Source organism: Bombus fervidus, chromosome 6, assembly GCF_041682495.2.
Source record: "Bombus fervidus isolate BK054 chromosome 6, iyBomFerv1, whole genome shotgun sequence".
In the NCBI taxonomy this organism is placed as follows: Eukaryota; Metazoa; Arthropoda; class Insecta; order Hymenoptera; family Apidae; genus Bombus; species Bombus fervidus.
Genome location: NC_091522.1, coordinates 9,268,183 through 9,286,343, shown reverse-complemented (window position 1 = coordinate 9,286,343; position 18,161 = coordinate 9,268,183). Strand labels below are relative to the sequence as shown.

Here is an 18,161-nt window from a genome sequence, read left to right as displayed (position 1 = left end):
TATTTAAAATAAATCTTATATGTGTTTATAATTACAAACATCATTCATAAATGTTCAATACAAAATCATGGCATATTTTGAATTCCATATATTTATTTTATTTAATCCATATTTAGTTATTTCACAAACGTACCTGTTTATAATTACAAATATCATTCATAAAGGTTAACGCTATTTGACAAAATCATGTCGTAGAAAAATTAATGCATCATTCGCACAGCTGCGCATGGGCCTTGAACTTATTTATGCTAATATGTAACGATTTACACCAGAGTTAGTCTGATAACGTTTCCATACGTCGGCTAATAGGCAATTACAATTGGTCGGTCAGCGATTACGAACTGCTGAAGTAGGTCAGTCTAAACCATGTTTTTTGAAGGAGATCTCTATCAAAGAACGCACATAACCCTTATAACTTTTTATGATACGCTATAAATTGAATACCTATGCTTAAGAAATAAATATGCCACTCCTGTTTCCCCTTTATATTAATTCTAACTCGGGACAACGAATTTAACTGGATGATTTGTATTTTCTTATTCTTTATTCGACGATACTATGTTCTCTTTCGATGTTAACGTCGTCATTAGAATACTAGATGATTCAGCAACTGAACTAGAGTATAACTTGGTTTTGGGAAAAACTACAGAATCGTAGGAGAAGATTCTTACGTGTATAACAAGCTCCATATCAATTCTATGGTATAATTTTTCTCGTAAGTATATCGGTACACTTGGAAAGTGCACTTAATGAGTTCAATTGAAATTTACATAAATTGATTCAACTAATGATTCTGTGAATTCTATGTACCGTAAATAATTACAAACTCAATCCTATTTTTAGATTTTTCACAATATCAGAACAAAATTGGCAAACTATATAATTATATAATTTCATACTATAACATAAAATAAACCTGAAGATGCAACAAACAAAAATTTTCTTCTTTTGAAGTCTGCAAGAAATTCAATTTTCTTTTAAACTTGTGTGTTTGAGTATGAAGAAATATAAGCTAAATTTTCACTTTGTTAAGTTTTCGTTCAATATCTACTGGACTTTTCTTCATTTTCCATTACTTCTATTAATCTGTTAGATACGCTATCCGATAACTTATTTAATGTTTCATTTGTAATATCCGCTCACGCGGATTTTATTCTTCTTTTGTAAGTTCAACGATATTTTCTATAAATGGCTCCTCATGAACTCGTTAACTTTTCTCGCTAAAATTTGCTACAGATCCTTGGTCGGGTTCAGATCAGAATTCAATGCTGACCAGGATAATAATTTTATTCTAAAATCTAGAAATCACGTTTTTCGTAGTGGCAGCTGTATAAATAGGAGCAATGTCTCGCTGAAAATTTGTTTTCTTATCTTCTAGATTCAGTTACGAAAGGCAATAATATTTATTAATAATTCGCTATTTGCCTGACATAACTAGACAGGATTAATGGCTTCTTGGAAATATTGAAACAATAATGCAGAAAATATATCTGAGTTTATAATTATTCACAGCACTGTAAAAGATATACTGTAATATCGTTGAAAATTCAACATTTCGCGAGATATTCAATTTCTTCTGAAACTATAGCGAGCACTCAAACTAGAAATCTTTTTACATATTTCCTTCCCATTACATTTTTCATATTATTACCATTACCAATCTAACAAAGAATAAGAAAGAAAGATTTCAGTGGTTGTTTGTCAAGCAACCAAGAATTTAGGGTTACGCGTTCTTTCATGATATCTGGCATACGTATTACAATACACAACACTTGCAAATTCTGATTCGTTAATGGCATTCTGCTATTTTTATAGGTTCTAAAGGTTAACATATTCTGTTTTAAGCGCGATATGCAACAACTGAGTAACACGAGTCTTAAGTTGAGCTTCAACCATTCAAATGTACCTATTTCTGAATTAACTTTGAAATAATGAGTTTACTGTGCTTTACTTTCCGAAAGAAGGACAATCGTGAACAAGGGTCGTCTTTCTCACGAGCTTTCGAATAATGCTAAACCATTTACAATTCACAGCGTGTATTGCTCATCATTTCTCTCCTCTTTGAATATTTCCCAACATCTTTTCAATTTTCAAATATTAAGTCATCCGAAAAGTTTCTTTCGTTTTATAAGGAAATAATGGATGCACAACATCTTTCGTTTTATATTACTTTATCGAATTACGTATGATCCATTTTATTCTATCAAAATAAAGATCACAACGTTCGACAGATTAGGTTTCATGTTTGTATAAAGATGCATCGTTGTAAACGGGTCTGTAAAAGAAAGACACTTTTCGGACGACCTAATATATTCCTTTTCTTTCCTCTATTTGAATTCTTTTGTTTCTCATTGTACAAGGTAAAATAGAAAGAAACAACAGATTAGCTGCTCTCAGTGACCTTCTTCTTCCCAATCCTACGATACTTTTTCCTTCCTCTATTTAAATTCTTTCGCTTTCCATTGTACAAGCTGGAATAGGAAGAAACAACAGATTAGCTGCTCTCAGTGACCTTCTTCTTCCCAATCCTACAAGACACGTGAACCTAGACATTAATGTTACGAGAATTCCAATGTACATATGTCTATTAAGAATGTACATAAATTATATAGAAATCAATTATCTTGTTCATGTCGGGGTAATTGTTACTCGTTCAATAAAACACGCAAACGAACCACGTGAATATTCACGATCCACTTCCGATACCTTCTTCTTTCGAAAATACGAGACAGGCCCGACTGTTACGAAATCTTCGTGATATGTCGACAGCATGCAGTAATTGATGCTCGAAGGTAGTACAATATACCTAGCGTGCATGAACACACACGTCTGCAAATTTAAACCATAAGATAGTAGGAACAACGTTATAAATTTCTCAACTTTCGTATATGTATTTCAAGCATGCATATTTGCTATGTTTAAAGCAATTTAATCGTCAGCTACAGTTACTTTGATACCGTTTACTTCCTTTATTTATAGAGGACAGTAGGAAACTCCTTGTATTCTTGCCAAGAGCAAATTGTTTAATTTGGTCGATACAAAATACCGCAAGAAAAATGTAATAATTCGAAAACGCAAAGAAATAACTTAAATTATCATATTACTAACTTAGACAGAGATCAATAAGGTTAAGCAGATGGAATTTACTGTTATCCAATACCTAGATGAATAGATGAAAAATTAGTGTTTGCAATGATTACAAATAAGAGCGAAGTCTAATCCAATAACGCCTCTTTAATGTTTAATGATACAGTGTTTCAAAGTGTGCTACTTTCTGATGGACTTAACTAGCCATCAAGAAGACGTACATTAAAGATAATTTTTTGGAAGCTCTCGTTGATCGTCCCTTTCCCATAAATATACATATACATAGTCTTCTCCGGAAAATAATCGAAGTCCTGAAGATTACAAAAAGTCAGTGGTGATATCAAATTTTTATGGCGGTTATATCACTAGAAGCAGGGTTGTAACAGCGATCATCAGAGTAGGGTTCGTTCACGCCTCAAAAAATCGGCTTCTATTGCATGAACTGCTTGTCTCGAAAACAAACAAATTAAAATGTTACACTATCAACCTCGTTCGTCAGACTCAGTACAATTTCATCTTGTCTCGACGTCTTCAAATAACAACGAAAGGGAAACGATAACTTTCAAGACATCCGGAAGACTGTGACTGAATATTGTCGAAAGAATTTCACAAAGAGCTATAATTATTCGACGCATTAATTGCGTCTCGAAATGTGTCTCGAATAAAATAAAACATTTTCCTCGAAACAATGCCTCTGCTTGCTACCCTTAAAAAGTTCAGTTACTTTTGGAATATCCGGTTCTCCGTTATCCTAGCATTTGTGGCACGAGCTTGCAAGGATAACAGGATTATCGATAAAGCCACTAGCAGAGTACTCGGAACGACAGAACGAAAGTTACGGTTCCTTCACGCCATATAAAGTACCAGAACCTGACATTTATACATTAAATACCGATATAGCCGTCGCAAGCTCGTGGAAGAGTGCGCGAGTAATTCGTAGGTATCGCAAGGATGGAAAGAAATTCTGCGGAAAAAATGCGGGTCCGATTGGTCGTTGTTCTTGACAAACTCAAGTAGGAGTAAGTAAAATTAAGTAGGTGTATTGACTGAAAGTGGTCATATATACAAACAAAACAATGTAGCAGCATATGACGATGAGCGATAGTGAAGAGTACACGCTTTAAGCCTGTACCGTTCATGGAAAATTCTTTCCATCTCTATATTATACTTGACAATCTAGTCAACTTGCACCACCATCTTGCTAACTTCTAATTGTTAGTTATCAAAGTGGGCGGGGATGTTAAGTCGAAGTTGTCGTGATTCGCTAGTCGTGTTACCGCCTATTCCTTGTAATTTATTATAAATCAATATAATACCCACACTGCCGTTCGTACATTACGAAACATTTGCCAACTGTAATTATAAACATTAATAAAATAATGTAATAATACAATTTAGGTTTCTTTATAACACGCGCGGTTAGTAAATGTCAATTTTAGTTTTTAGTTACAAAATCCATTTATGTCTAGTCTAGGTGTACTAGTAAGTGTTCAGTGAATTAACGTTAGTGTACAGTAGAACTCCACTTATCGAACTCGTCAGGGAACAAACAACGATATCCGATGAAGGAATTATAATTGTTATACCGCGGATTTTTATGCATTTATAAATTAAGTATGTAGATTATGTATATGATTTTGCTGAATACAATGGGTGTTTTAAGTCGAGGTCCTTGAATTTCGATGTCTCATTCTCTTTTATTAATAAGAAAAAGATATTTAATGGTTAAGAAGTATTTTAACATATATGTAGTCAAATGAAAAATCACGTATGTCAGTAGCATACTTTCGTATTTTCCTCAATCTTAAGAAATTTATTAACAATACGAAAGCATGATAACAATGTTAATACAGTAAAGAGCAACCAATTCGTTAATGCTATTATAAACGACAATGTGTGAAATAGCAGTGTGTTCATAATGTATACACAGATATTAACGCGAGCCACTGCAAGAGTATGTAGACAGCTGATAATTCCCAGAACACCTATTTCCAGGATAATAACCGATTCACCGCGAAGTGATCCTGGATCAGTTAAATGGGCGTTCCACATTTCATTTTATCGATTACGATAGTTTTAACATTTTCATCCCTAAAATTATAGTTATTTGTTTAAAATAAATCTTGAAATATATGGCAGTCTTTTAGAATTATTTAAATATAGTTGAACTATATATACCTTCAAAAGTGAAGTTTTTATCCAGAAAATCAGTTGGAATAAAATTAACATTTTTAAATGAGATACTGAGCTTTAAATGAGGCTTGATTTTCTGATGGATAGGGGAGTTGTATGACCGTTAAGGTTTCGTGACTGTGTAAAACGAAACACGACTTTTCGTGTACTACTTCTTTCTAAACAGTGATAAACTTTGTGATTTTTTTCACATTTATCATATACGACCCTATCAAATTAACCTTTGCTACATCTAAGGAAACTTGTCAAACGTCGGTAAAACTATTAAAATTTGAGTTATTGTAATCATTAATTGTATTATTGTATTATAGTTAATGTGATAATTTTCTCTGAAAGAAACGTTAACAATCGTTATGTGATTTTACAGAACGATTTTTTATACTACTTTTATTCTGCTTTCTTCAGACCCTGTCTAGCTGTAAATTTGAGCTCCTGTAGTATATCTCATGAGTCTTAAAATGTGCAGTTTTCGAACGGTAACACCACCGTGTTGAGTTCGACGAAAACTTTTATTATCCCTTGTTAAATCCACTCATAAAAATAGACGTTTACTATAATAAACTGTAATAAAATTCCTGGAAAATTTAACAGTTCATGGATGAAAAAACACGGTGCAAACAAAGTTGAAATTCTGATATCCCGCTAAAATATAACAATATTAGGCTCTTCGGTAATCGCTTTACACACAAGTGATTATGATAATACCATATTAATACCATAAACCATTACAAACTGCATATACATATAACGATGTACCACATAATGAATAATAATTAGAACGAAATATTTGACATTTTAATCACATGACAATATTTGTTGCAATTTTTAACTATATATTTATTAACTAGTATTCTAACTTTCAATAGTTCGAAACACGTAACGAAATATTTATAAAATATCATTGCATATAATGATGTAAAATCTATTTAATGTATTTAGAATTAATTATATAACGTTTCGATTATATGACGATATTCTCTGTAATTTTTTTTTATATATATCTATTAGATATAATTGCAACTTCAACAACCCAAAATATGTAGCAAATATGCAGTTTAAAAAATCCATCGATAATTTTTTAAATAATTAAATATTATTCTAATCCAAAATAAGCAGTCCAAAATACGTAGGAAAATATTCAGAAAATATGCAGTTTCGAAAATCAATCTATTCAACGTAATAAACAGTTGTTTGGCGAAAGCGTGAAAGTACGATATATCGTGACGAAGTTAAAGTTGAGATGCTTTGTTCTAGCACGGAACCGTTCTATTTCTCCTGGCCACAACTCCTGCCACGATCGAAACTTAAGGGAGCGAAAGCATACTCCGATTCTTCAACGATGTGGTAGGCCAACCACGTTTTGGTGTAGAGTACTTTCTACTTCGGTGGTGGCAGCACATGGGGTACAGGGTGGGGATGCTTCAAAGGCTTAAAAGGCCTTCCAACGTCCTTGTAGCACGCAGTTCTCGAATAGAACGTAATCGCATTCCGTTCAAATAAAAATCAACTTGAAAGCAACAGCGAGCAAATTTTTCTTCCACCTGGTCTTGCAAATTTAAACGTTATTACTTGTAATGATACAACGATAGTCATTTAGATATCAGTGTACATCGAAGCAATTTGCAAAGTTTGTGCGGACGTTAACTTCGTTGCAACAAAAGACGGTCAGGGTTGATATCTTGGTGAACAGCAGCGAGTGATTCTGTCTTGCAATTGAAACTTTGTAACTTCGAAAGTTAGTGACTAGTGAACAAGCTGAGTGTTGAATAGGCATTTTGGCGGGTCTTAAATACATATATCGAAGCTGCAACAAGTAAATCCGGTGAAAATGAAGAAGACGAAAGATCTTCAATTACTTGCGACGTTTCTTCTATTGGTGTTTTTCGTATCACCATCGTCTACTTGGGCTCTTACGACATTCGGCAAACCCAGCGCAACGCAGAACCAAAATTCTCCACCACCGCCTACGCCAGGTTAAGCAAAGAGACTTATCAACTTAAGGAACAATCTGTCAATTCTCTCAATTATATTAAAATGTGCGATTTTTGTCAGGCATTTGAAAGGAAAACTTTTCAGATATTCAAATTCTTGTGACTTATTGGTCTCGATTATGCCGTTTGCTAATTCTAGCAATGCACTTTCGTACGATTATAAAGTATTACTTTACAGCACTGTTATCCAAAAGAATGTATATACCGCCGTATTTCATATTATTTGTATTAAACAAATAGAAATTATAAAAAAGAATGTTATCATTCTTGGACAGATCTATAATTTCTAGACAAATATAAATAAAATAGCAAAATTTAGAAAGTTAGAAAACGCTTTCACGCATAAGGATTGGTTGTAATTTCAGTCGGGAAAGCTCGAGAATGTAAATTGGAGTCTGATTGCGCTGGAATCCAAAATACAACATGTATGTCGGATCATCGTGACGGAAGAACACGTTGTCTTTGTGGAGACTATTCCGCTCCTCTTAATGGCGCGTGTACCAATAAATTCAAAGGTAATTTATCCTTCCTAAACATTTTTAGAAACATGAACTTTTTTATTTGTAACGATCCACGGAGTTTATAATTATTATGGTTTAATTGTTATATACATATGTGATCGTTATTATAATTTATATAATTATACACTTGAAAATTTAAGATCGTGCATCGGAGATTATGTTATATTTATTTTAAATAAATCTTGGATTCAATTAAAAAAGAAAGACACATATTGAATTTCTTCGTACACAAGGTACTACTATCATTTGCATATACTCACGTGCCCTCTTGCAATATGCGAACATATGGTGGTGTTGGTACCAGTACCGAGGTTATCTATGCAAATTGGAAAGCTTTACGAATATCATTGTAGCTTGCTATACCCCAACACCAATTTACTTGTTTTCTAATATACTCTTGCTATTTCATGATGCAAACATAAAGGTCGATATATCACATAATTAGAAAATTAGTTGAATATTGCTGTTAAAGGTATTACGTATTACATTTTCGAATTGCAAAGAAATTAAATTTGTAGTGAATTACTTTGTATTAGGATTTTAATTAAATATTTAGAATGAGCGTTTTTAGATTTATATTAGTAATTATTATAGTAGATGCATAATCTAGTAGATATCAGAGAAGAAGTAATTTGAAAATTTTGTTACATTGATTACAGGATTATCCTAAATACAATGGTTGAAAATTACGCGTCCGCGTGAAGTTAAAATGTATTTTTTACGATGATTAGGAACATTTGGTTCTGCTCTAACAACAGATATAAATATATAGATATTGGTTGTAGCAAGTCCAAAAGATTTTAACAAAATGATAATACTCCATTAAGATATGCAGTGTACGAATACTATAGAAATTCTAAATTAAATCTGTCAAACTTTGAAATAAAATTGCCATCACGCGTAAGATTTCGCATTTAATGTAATATACATATATTTTAATTTAAGTATTCATTGCTAACATTGTTTATCCAAACGCTTATTACAAGTTCCATAATCTCTTTCTTAAAAAAGAATATTTGATAAGTATTCATTTGAAAATTATTTCACTTGAATTTGAATTAGTCAGTATCAATATTCCAGTATGATATCTTTTCATTATTAATTTAAATCTATTTATACAATATAATTACAAATATAATACTTTAAATGCTCTTACAGTTATCTAACGAAATAAATGTAAATGCAAAAATTTAATTCACTTCTATATCTAATTAATAAGATACCTGATCAATGTATATTTCTATTGTAGCGTTACATACTTTATGTAACGATGATTCTGAATGCGTTGAGGGTGCACATTGCATACAACGGAACAATACCATGTCCGGAAAACGTTGCTATTGTCAAGAAGGATATAACGAAGAGGGTGTGTTATTTTGCAATGGTATGTCATCACGTTCTTGGTTTCTTAACCTGTTAATCGAGTCATCTCTTAAGCAAAAATTTCCATAATCGCAAAATTAAGAATTACATGTAACTTGAAAAAGTTTCTAATTGCAATGAATTTCTTTCACAGGTAGCTCATCCGTCCACATATTTCACACAACACTTCTGTTACTTGCATTGAGTATTATGAAACAAAACTTTTGTTAATTTGAATATTGCAAGACGAACCTTATAAATTCTTCAAAATTTTAAACCTGCTAAAACATTGCTGAAACTCTAAACTATGAATCAACCAAAAATACCATATTGTGTAGAGTTGGAAAATAGTCTTAAGTTTACCGCAATTACAGTACAAATTTAAAAATGTGTTTCATAACTACCATTGGGTTTAATAACTGTACTTGGAAAGTAATAAATTACTTATACGCGACATAACTTTAAAAAATATATTATATTTTCATTGCAAGTAGTTGTGTTTAAAAATATATCTTTCGTGTATTTAAAATAAATACTAGTTACGTATATTTAAAATATTTTATTGTATTTTTGGATAATTCATTTTATGAAAAAATATGTGCAACATCAATAGGTAGAAAACATAATATATTCTAATTCTTAATTGTCCTATAAACTTCGTTATGATTATGGTATGTTTCTGTTGTCACTACATTTTCTAATTAATAGTAATGCAATTTAGTAACATATGTATTATCATAATTCAAATACTTAATTTTTTAAAATATACGTATTTCACATTTAATGTCGACAATCTCTCATAGATTTGTTTTGTACTATTAAGAATTAAATTTTATTCCATAGTGCAAACGTCTATTATACGGTATATTAAGATACTTAAAGATAATTAAAATATTTCAATAACATACCGTTATTTAAGTATGAATATGTAATGAATCCTTCACTTAAGAGCAATTTTTTCGTAAAACTTTGTAGTAGGGTTTTGTAAAATGTTTTACCTACATTTTATCGTAATTTCAATCTCCGTATTATATGTCTATGATTATTGATTCTTATCTTTTAAATATTTATACGTATAATTAATACTTGGAACTTTTCAATAACAATTATATTAGTGTAGAATATTAGGTAATTCACGGGTAATTCATATTAGAATCAACGACTTAGATATAAGTAAAGAATTTTAATTCGTGACCACTTTGTTCTGCAATTTGTTGTCTAATTGTATTTAGTTGCATGTACATGTAAAGTTTATAATTTTCTTAGAGTATAGAACATTAACATATATATACCATAATTATGTTTAAATTCGTTTAAATATTTTGTAATGTACTTATGATATGCTGATTATATTAATTAAACTGCGAAGTCAGTTCTTCTTTTGAAAATTATCGAAGGTAATGATAGAATTTGTTTGTTTCATGTAAAATTTGTCGTTTCATTTCTAGAATAATCTAAGCTGATCTATACTAGTTTACAGAATACAAAAATTTGACTTTTTATATTATATATATAATATCGTGTTATATGATAAAATATAATTTCATTTAAATATCCTTTGCGAAATTATGATCTACTCCTTTTGTATCAAAGATTCAGTAGCGCTACATAATTCTAACTATAAATATACAAGATGTCTCAAGACAGATTATATGATCAAGTAGGAAGATACTATATCGTATATGAGAAAGATGAAGAAGAGAATAATGCTTTTTTATTTCATGTGTAGTCGAGAAAATTGAGTTTCAAAATTCATGAAGCATATATACGTGCACTCAGTGTGGCTATTGATCACTTCTATTTCAAATCCAATTTTCTCAAATATGTGACTTTAAACAAAGAAAGCAAAATATATTCTGCATTTTCCGTTTTAAGTTAATTTATTCTACATTATGTTAAGTAAAATCACATTACTTGTGGGGTCAATAATTATAATAGCCATATCTATTCGACAAATTTTCGAATTTAATTTTCACGAAAACAGTGTTTCAAGCTAAAAAATTTGTTTTTCTTCATCTTGGTTCCTAGCTGATTATATCACCCGCACTGGGACGCTTTATGTTTACTAATTTTTATTTTTGAAGAACATTTCTTTAAAATTTCAATTTTGTAAAAAGTTCAGTTATTAAAATTTAACGTGCCTAATGAAATTTTATATGATATAACAACTTCATTCTATATATTATAAAAAAAGTTGTAACTTAAGACATTACTATCACACAATTTTATCAAATAGAATATAGTAAGTACTATTACAGATCGTTCAATTTAGTATCTATAAGTAAAAAAAACAATGCCTTTTTGTTCACGATTTATTCCTAGTTACAGCTAGCAAATTTTAAGTCCATAATCCCAGTGTAGCAGTTAGACATACGTAAATACATATAATATAAAGTTTTAATATGCCAATAATGCCTCAAGTACCAATGACTGTATGAAACAAACTATGTAATAACTATACAACTAAATAATATGTATACTAATAATTTACGTTAATGCGAATTTATCAGAACACAAATGGACAGCAATATTTATTTCGATTATAATGCATAGCATTTTATAACGTTTGTAAATTGATAGTAGCATAATAACGAACTGTACTATTCGTCTCCACTATTTGAATATGTTATTAGCACGAATATATTACGCACTAATAAATTTTTTCTGTATTCTGAACATATGTATCACCGTACTTCTTAATAATATATTAATTGTAGATTACACGAGTCAATTATAAAAAGTAAATAAATGGAATACTTCATATATTTTGTTAATCGATCTTTTTATTATTTCTTTTGGAGAACTAACTGTGTTACAGTGTTTCCAGTTTGTCCACCAAATACAAATGTGTCAGCAGGAAGCACGTGTAAGATATCAAAATCTAAAATATTGTAAATTATATTAATGTTATTAATATTGTCATATATGTTATTAACAATAAAGATTAATTCGTTACTAACGAATGTAATTATTGTTTCAAATAATAATATAACTTACAATTTTGAAAATGTTTCTCTATTTCTTCTTTAGTCCAATTACATGAAGTTAAAACTAAGTAACCAGAAGGTAACAGAATTTTGTACATATTTTCTATATACTTTTGCCGTTTTGACGAAGGATCTTCTGGATGTAAACTAATGGCATCGTAAGTTCCTTTATCATGTACTAATTTAAAGTTAATCGGTAAATTAAAATTTTCTGAATCGAGTATATCGCAAACTTCTAATTCGACGTGTGACATATTATTTTCCTTCAGTACTTCACGAGCTAAGTCCACTGCCTTCTCCGAATAATCTACACCTAGCAATTTTTCAAAACCTTGTTTTGCAAGTTCCACTAATGTCATTCCGTTTCCACATCCTATATCAATTATTTTGTCATCTTTGTTAAGTTTTAATTGCGTACTAATCCAACTGAAATATTACACAGAATATTAATAAGGAATACATTTAAAAATATATATAATATAAAAAGAAGATATATAAAAATAAAATATCTAAAATATTATATGCTAAATAATTATACCAGAGCTCTGATCATATTATAAGCAATAATATGTAGATATGGATAAAATTATAGGAACTGCTACTATTATATAATTACTATACACATATATAATTATTATTATAATTATTGTAATTATGAACTCAATCGTATAAAAACAAGTAGAAATTATCTTATTTGAATTTGAATAAGCGATTTAAAGATATTACCTTCTAATGATACAAATTTTAGTAGCCATATCTTACAAAAGATAGCAGCACTAGTCTCACGAGTAAAATACTGTACTGTTTACGTGAAAAGTGCTTGCATTATATACGTGCACTTGTATACATGTACTTTTCGTGTTGTTACATGAAATTTCGTGTCTTCGAATAACTTACCGTATGACTTTTAGTGTATTATTTCTACCAAACCATATTTCACCCACATCTCCGTGTTCCTTAAAATTATCAAGTTCTTCTGAATAAATCTTCTCCCAACTGAAACATAATTGTGACATAAAGTAATGCTTATCGAGTGTTTGACATTTACGAATACGGTATGTATTACTTACTAATCAAGTGTGCCTAAATCCGATGGTCCAAGTTCTTCAATGTTTTCATCTGTCATGATTTTATTTTGGCTGTACGAAGATTATAATTAAATCGTAATATTATGTATTAAATGTATTAATCCTAGTTACCTTTTGTATTTTCATTAAATCAATGATTTATAACAAAAACCCGTGTATAAAATTTCATTTAACGTGAACATATAATTACTTACGTTATGCGGAATTCTATTACGCGAACATAACCTCACTCCTAAGCCTAACCTATATTTTAATGATACAGTGAATAAGACATACCACATAAGCGTGATTGTGCAGGAATCACAATCTTTGCAAGTATTTGACAAATAAAATTGTTTTTTCGAAAGTGTTAATTTGTTAAAAATGGTCAGTAAATTAATGAACGTACTTCAAATTGGTAAGTAAAATATATATTATATACATTCTATATTTGTATATAGGTATTTTAGATTTTTTATTGTGTAGTTAAAGTAGTTTACACATACGTATGCAAATCATTAGATAGTAAAAATATACAAATTATATATTCTAATAAAATAAGAATATGAAAATTAAGTCTAGTACTATTTCATTTATTAAATATTTTGATGTTAAAATCAGAGTATGTTCTTATATATAATTTTTGGTATTGTTAATTTTTGCTTAAGTATTTACTTTTTTCAATATATTTTTATGTCGGTATTCAGGGAAACAATGTGTAAAATCTTCCATTTTGCCTTGGCGTCAATTTTCTACAACAAATTTAAAACAAAATGATGTTAAACCAAAAACTGGTATCTTAATGTTAAATATGGGTGGTCCCAGTAATTTAGAAGAAGTGCATGAGTATTTATTACGTATAATGACTGATCGCGATATGATTCAACTGCCATTCCAAAGGTTTAGTTTGATGAATTTTAATACTTTATAGCAACCAAATCAATGTTAAGTTAAGATTCCATGTAACAATATGTATTACAGCCAATTAGGTCCTTGGATAGCAAAGTCCCGTACTCCCAAGGTACAGAAAAAATATTCAGAAATTGGTGGCAAATCACCCATTTTAGAATGGACAAACACACAGGGTAAACTTCTGTGTGAGAAATTGGATAATATTTCACCAGAAACTGCACCTCATAAACATTACGTTGCATTTCGTTATGCTAATCCCCTTACTGAAAATACATTGCAAAAGATAGAAGAGTAAGAATACTAAATATAGATATAGAAAGATAGTAGAATATATCAACAAATGAAAATAAATACTGAATAAAATTAATAAAATGTAACAAATAATTTTCTTTTAAGCAATATATATACATTTTCATTTTAGAGATGGAGTTGAACATACAGTTGTCTTTTCTCAGTATCCTCAATATTGTTGTGCCACAAGTGGATCAAGTTTTATTGAAATATATAAATATTATTTGAACAGGTAGTTACTTATGAATTCTTTTGCAATATTGTTACAATAAAAGAATTAAAAGCTGTTAGTGTATTATATACATTTTGAAGTAGATGAGAAGATGTTAAAATATATTACCACTGCATTAAAGTGCCAACATATTTTAAGATATGTATTTTATAAATATAATCATACATGGTATGATATAAAAATTGTAATTATTTATTATTCTACAAATTGTTTTCAATTTGAAATTATATAATATTTAGTTTAATATGATTAATCATCTTTGACACAATATTTAATTTTTATTTTTCTCGCTGCATATTGATTATTTATTTGATAACTAATTAGAAAAGAGCTTTCACTAATATTTTATAAAGAAAAAAAAAAATATTAGGCAGCTCATACATTTTCATTTTCTTCAGATGTCACACGCATATATTTTTCCGTGTCATAGCTAATTTGCTTAAGTCATGCTATAGTTGATTTTTTAAAACATTTTCTTTAGCTAGTATGAAAGGTATAATTAATCTCTTTGACTGCCCGATAAACAATCAACTAGTCTTTTAAATCTCCGTATTTACGACACGAAACTTTCGTCGAGAGTTGAGAAAACTTAGCTTACTTATAAGTAAAGATTGGACAATACGATATACATAGATGTGCAATCAAGCATGCAACGAATATTTTTTTATGCAAAATATTTTTTTAACATGTCAAAAATTATTGTATATAATTTTTTAATGATGAAGCAAACCTTTAAACATGTATATTATACGTGTTATTCGTGTTTATATGATTCCTTATTAAACATAGACAATTCGAATTTTATAAAGATAATTTATTCGACTTTTATTTGATAAAGATACCGTATAAAATTATTATAGTGTGCATATACTGTAAGCATTCTAAGCTATCTATATTTCTAATAAAAAAACAACTAACTTGCAAAAAATGTGCTAATCAATTTACATATATATACACATATTTATAAATAAAATCTAATAAATATATTTAATCACAGAGATTGATCACAATATCTTATCGTTTCACGTCTTTTCATTCTTTTTCGTGATATATAAAAGATTGTATATTCTGTAATATGCATTAATGTACATAATAAATATTTTAATTAATGAAAACATAAAAGCACAGAGAATTATCTTCAGACCTTAAAACGAAGAATTTATTAGAATATAAAATGTGCTGCCATTTTAATGCGTATTTTACTTTATATTCATAACTAATCTTTCTGAAGTATATTTATCGAAACATAATGATAAGATAAATTAATATCTCGATACAGTGCAAAAATGTATTAGACAGTACTCAGAAATTCATAATTTACAGAAAATTACCTTCTAACATGAAGTGGAGCGTAATAGATAGATGGGCAACGCATCCATTGTTCATAGAGACAATTACAGAAAGAATTAAAGAGGAATTAGCTCAGGTCCCTAAGGATATAAGGGGCGATGTCATAATTTTATTTTCGGCTCATTCGCTACCATTGAAGGTTACTTTTTAGTATTAAGAGCAAATTGATGTGTATTACAATTGCTTGAACATTGCGTTTTGCATTGTATTTTAGGCTGTATCTAGGGGCGATACTTATGCATCTGAGGTAGCAGGTACAGTTGCCTTAGTAATGGAAAAATTACAATATTGCAACCCATACAAATTGGTATGGCAATCAAAGGTACAGGCATTGTTTTCGTTTTATTAATAAATCTTATTTATTTTTAATTATACTGAAGTAATATTTCCTTATTTGAAGAGCATAAATTTATGAATACAGTTTTTCTATAAGATTTTAAAGGTAACTTCATTGTTAAATTATTTACTGATAATTAATAATTAGCACTTGATTGTACAAGGCAAGAAACCGAATATTGCTGTTAATATTAAAATTAATCTTTTCGTTATGTTTACTACTACCAAAAAGCATTCAATAAGGAAAATATATATTTTAAAAACACAAGGTGATATTGATTTTATTCTGAATGTGATGCTTTCCAAGTTTTCGAAATTATTCACGTTTTGTTAAATGAAATGTTATATGCAATGTATTGACATATTCTTTATAAAAGAATGAACACTACATTCTGTCACACTACATATATCATGCATAGTGAAACTGCTAGAAGTAAAATTACGAAGTTTTTGACATTTACTGGTTCATTAAAATTCACGGATTCTTTGATATGCTAAATGAGATACCGTTGCTATATGCTCTTCTACGGAAAAGTCTATTTCTTTTTAAATGAAATTGTATCTCAATTATTGCACCTCGATATAGTTCACTTGAAAATAAACAACGTTTGCCACATTTTTCTTCCCACCGAATAGTTAAAACCATACAACGAAATACATTAAAATTTATGCTAATTTATATTTTGATTTATTACTGTGTATATTTAGGTTGGACCTGTATCTTGGTTGGAGCCTTTTACCGATGACGCAATAAGAGCGTATGTAAAGCAAGGCAAAAAGCATTTTATATTAGTTCCAGTAGCATTTGTTAACGAACATATTGAAACTCTTCATGAATTGGACATTGAATATTGCAAAGAATTAGCTGAGGAAGTAAGTGTTGCATATTACTTTTAACTCAGAAAAAGAGAATGTAACTACGGAGAAATATTTTTTACCTTCTTTTGTATTTAGCTTGGCATTGAAAAAATACGGAGAACCGCTGCACCTAATGATCATCCTACGTTCATAGCAGCTTTAACAGATATCGTTGCTTCTCACCTTAAATCGAATAGGCCAGTGAGTCCCATGTTTTTAACACGTTGCCCTCATTGCATTAGTAAGAATTGTGCAAAAAGCAAGAATTGGTATGCAGAAATATGCAAAAATTAAAAGGGAAAAATGTTTAATTTATCGTACATGTAATATATCGTGTATATGTAAAAACCAAATATATAATTTATACAATTTGTTACTTTTTCTCATATTAATATCAGTGTAAGTGAGATTAAGGTTAAATATTTAATAATTACAATTTAGAAATTGTATAAAATACAGGTTATCTCTGTAACATAATGTGTTGAATAAAATATTGATATTTATTTCTAAATATTGTTGCTTTCTTTTTTCCTTAACTCTAGTATATATTATATAGTACTCTTTACATATTACCTCCTTTGGTATGTTTTTGGAAACATAAGTCATATCATAAATGCACTAGGTATTTTTACATATTTATTTATTACAGAATAAATATTACTTCAATGTAACATAAATTATATTTCAAACTTAGGAACAAATCTATTTTTTGAATATTTATAAAAAATATTTTTATACCTTAGCGTTTACATAAATGATATTATAATACTCTCAATTTTTTAAATTTAAATTTTCGGAAAAGAATATTTTCATACAATGTTCTCATGTTTCCCAAAAACATCTTACTTCCATTAAATAATTGTGTATCAGTCAAATTGTGATACGAAACAAAATGAATTTCTCTCAAACAAAAATTATTATAGATTATCAGTACGTAAAGATAAAACGACTAACAAGACTCTCGTAAAAAATGT

At 29.3% G+C, this 18,161-nt stretch overlaps 4 protein-coding genes across 4 annotated transcripts in view; 3 read left to right on the top strand and 1 right to left on the bottom strand.

Moving 5' to 3' along the window:
* Window positions 1–6,730: 6,730 nt before the first annotated feature.
* Window positions 6,731–11,928, top strand: Sosie (oogenesis-related protein sosie). Its single transcript, XM_072006050.1, has 4 exons — window positions 6,731–7,253; window positions 7,637–7,786; window positions 9,042–9,176; window positions 9,309–11,928. Exons 1-4 carry the CDS (start codon window positions 7,109–7,111, stop codon window positions 9,383–9,385), a joined length of 507 nt encoding a protein of 168 aa, XP_071862151.1. The 5' UTR covers window positions 6,731–7,108; the 3' UTR covers window positions 9,386–11,928.
* LOC139988509 (EEF1A lysine methyltransferase 2) lies at window positions 11,918–13,496 on the bottom strand. Its single transcript, XM_072006049.1, has 5 exons — window positions 13,424–13,496; window positions 13,212–13,280; window positions 13,039–13,137; window positions 12,152–12,567; window positions 11,918–12,035 (listed from the first exon to the last, which is right to left on the bottom strand). Exons 2-5 carry the CDS (start codon window positions 13,265–13,267, stop codon window positions 11,941–11,943), a joined length of 666 nt encoding a protein of 221 aa, XP_071862150.1. The 5' UTR covers window positions 13,268–13,280; window positions 13,424–13,496; the 3' UTR covers window positions 11,918–11,940.
* The window catches only part of Invadolysin (leishmanolysin-like peptidase, invadolysin), a 210,228-nt gene continuing 205,125 nt past the window's right edge, over window positions 13,059–18,161 (top strand). The window contains exon 1 of the mRNA XM_072006045.1: window positions 13,059–13,196. The gene's annotated coding sequence lies outside the window, so the exon portion shown is untranslated. The remainder of the gene's footprint in view (window positions 13,197–18,161) is intronic.
* Fech (ferrochelatase, mitochondrial) lies at window positions 13,492–17,698 on the top strand. Its single transcript, XM_072006048.1, has 8 exons — window positions 13,492–13,626; window positions 13,916–14,108; window positions 14,190–14,411; window positions 14,542–14,643; window positions 15,967–16,132; window positions 16,208–16,315; window positions 17,038–17,202; window positions 17,284–17,698. The coding sequence occupies exons 1-8, from the start codon at window positions 13,593–13,595 to the stop codon at window positions 17,479–17,481; spliced, it is 1,188 nt and encodes a 395-aa protein (XP_071862149.1). The 5' UTR covers window positions 13,492–13,592; the 3' UTR covers window positions 17,482–17,698.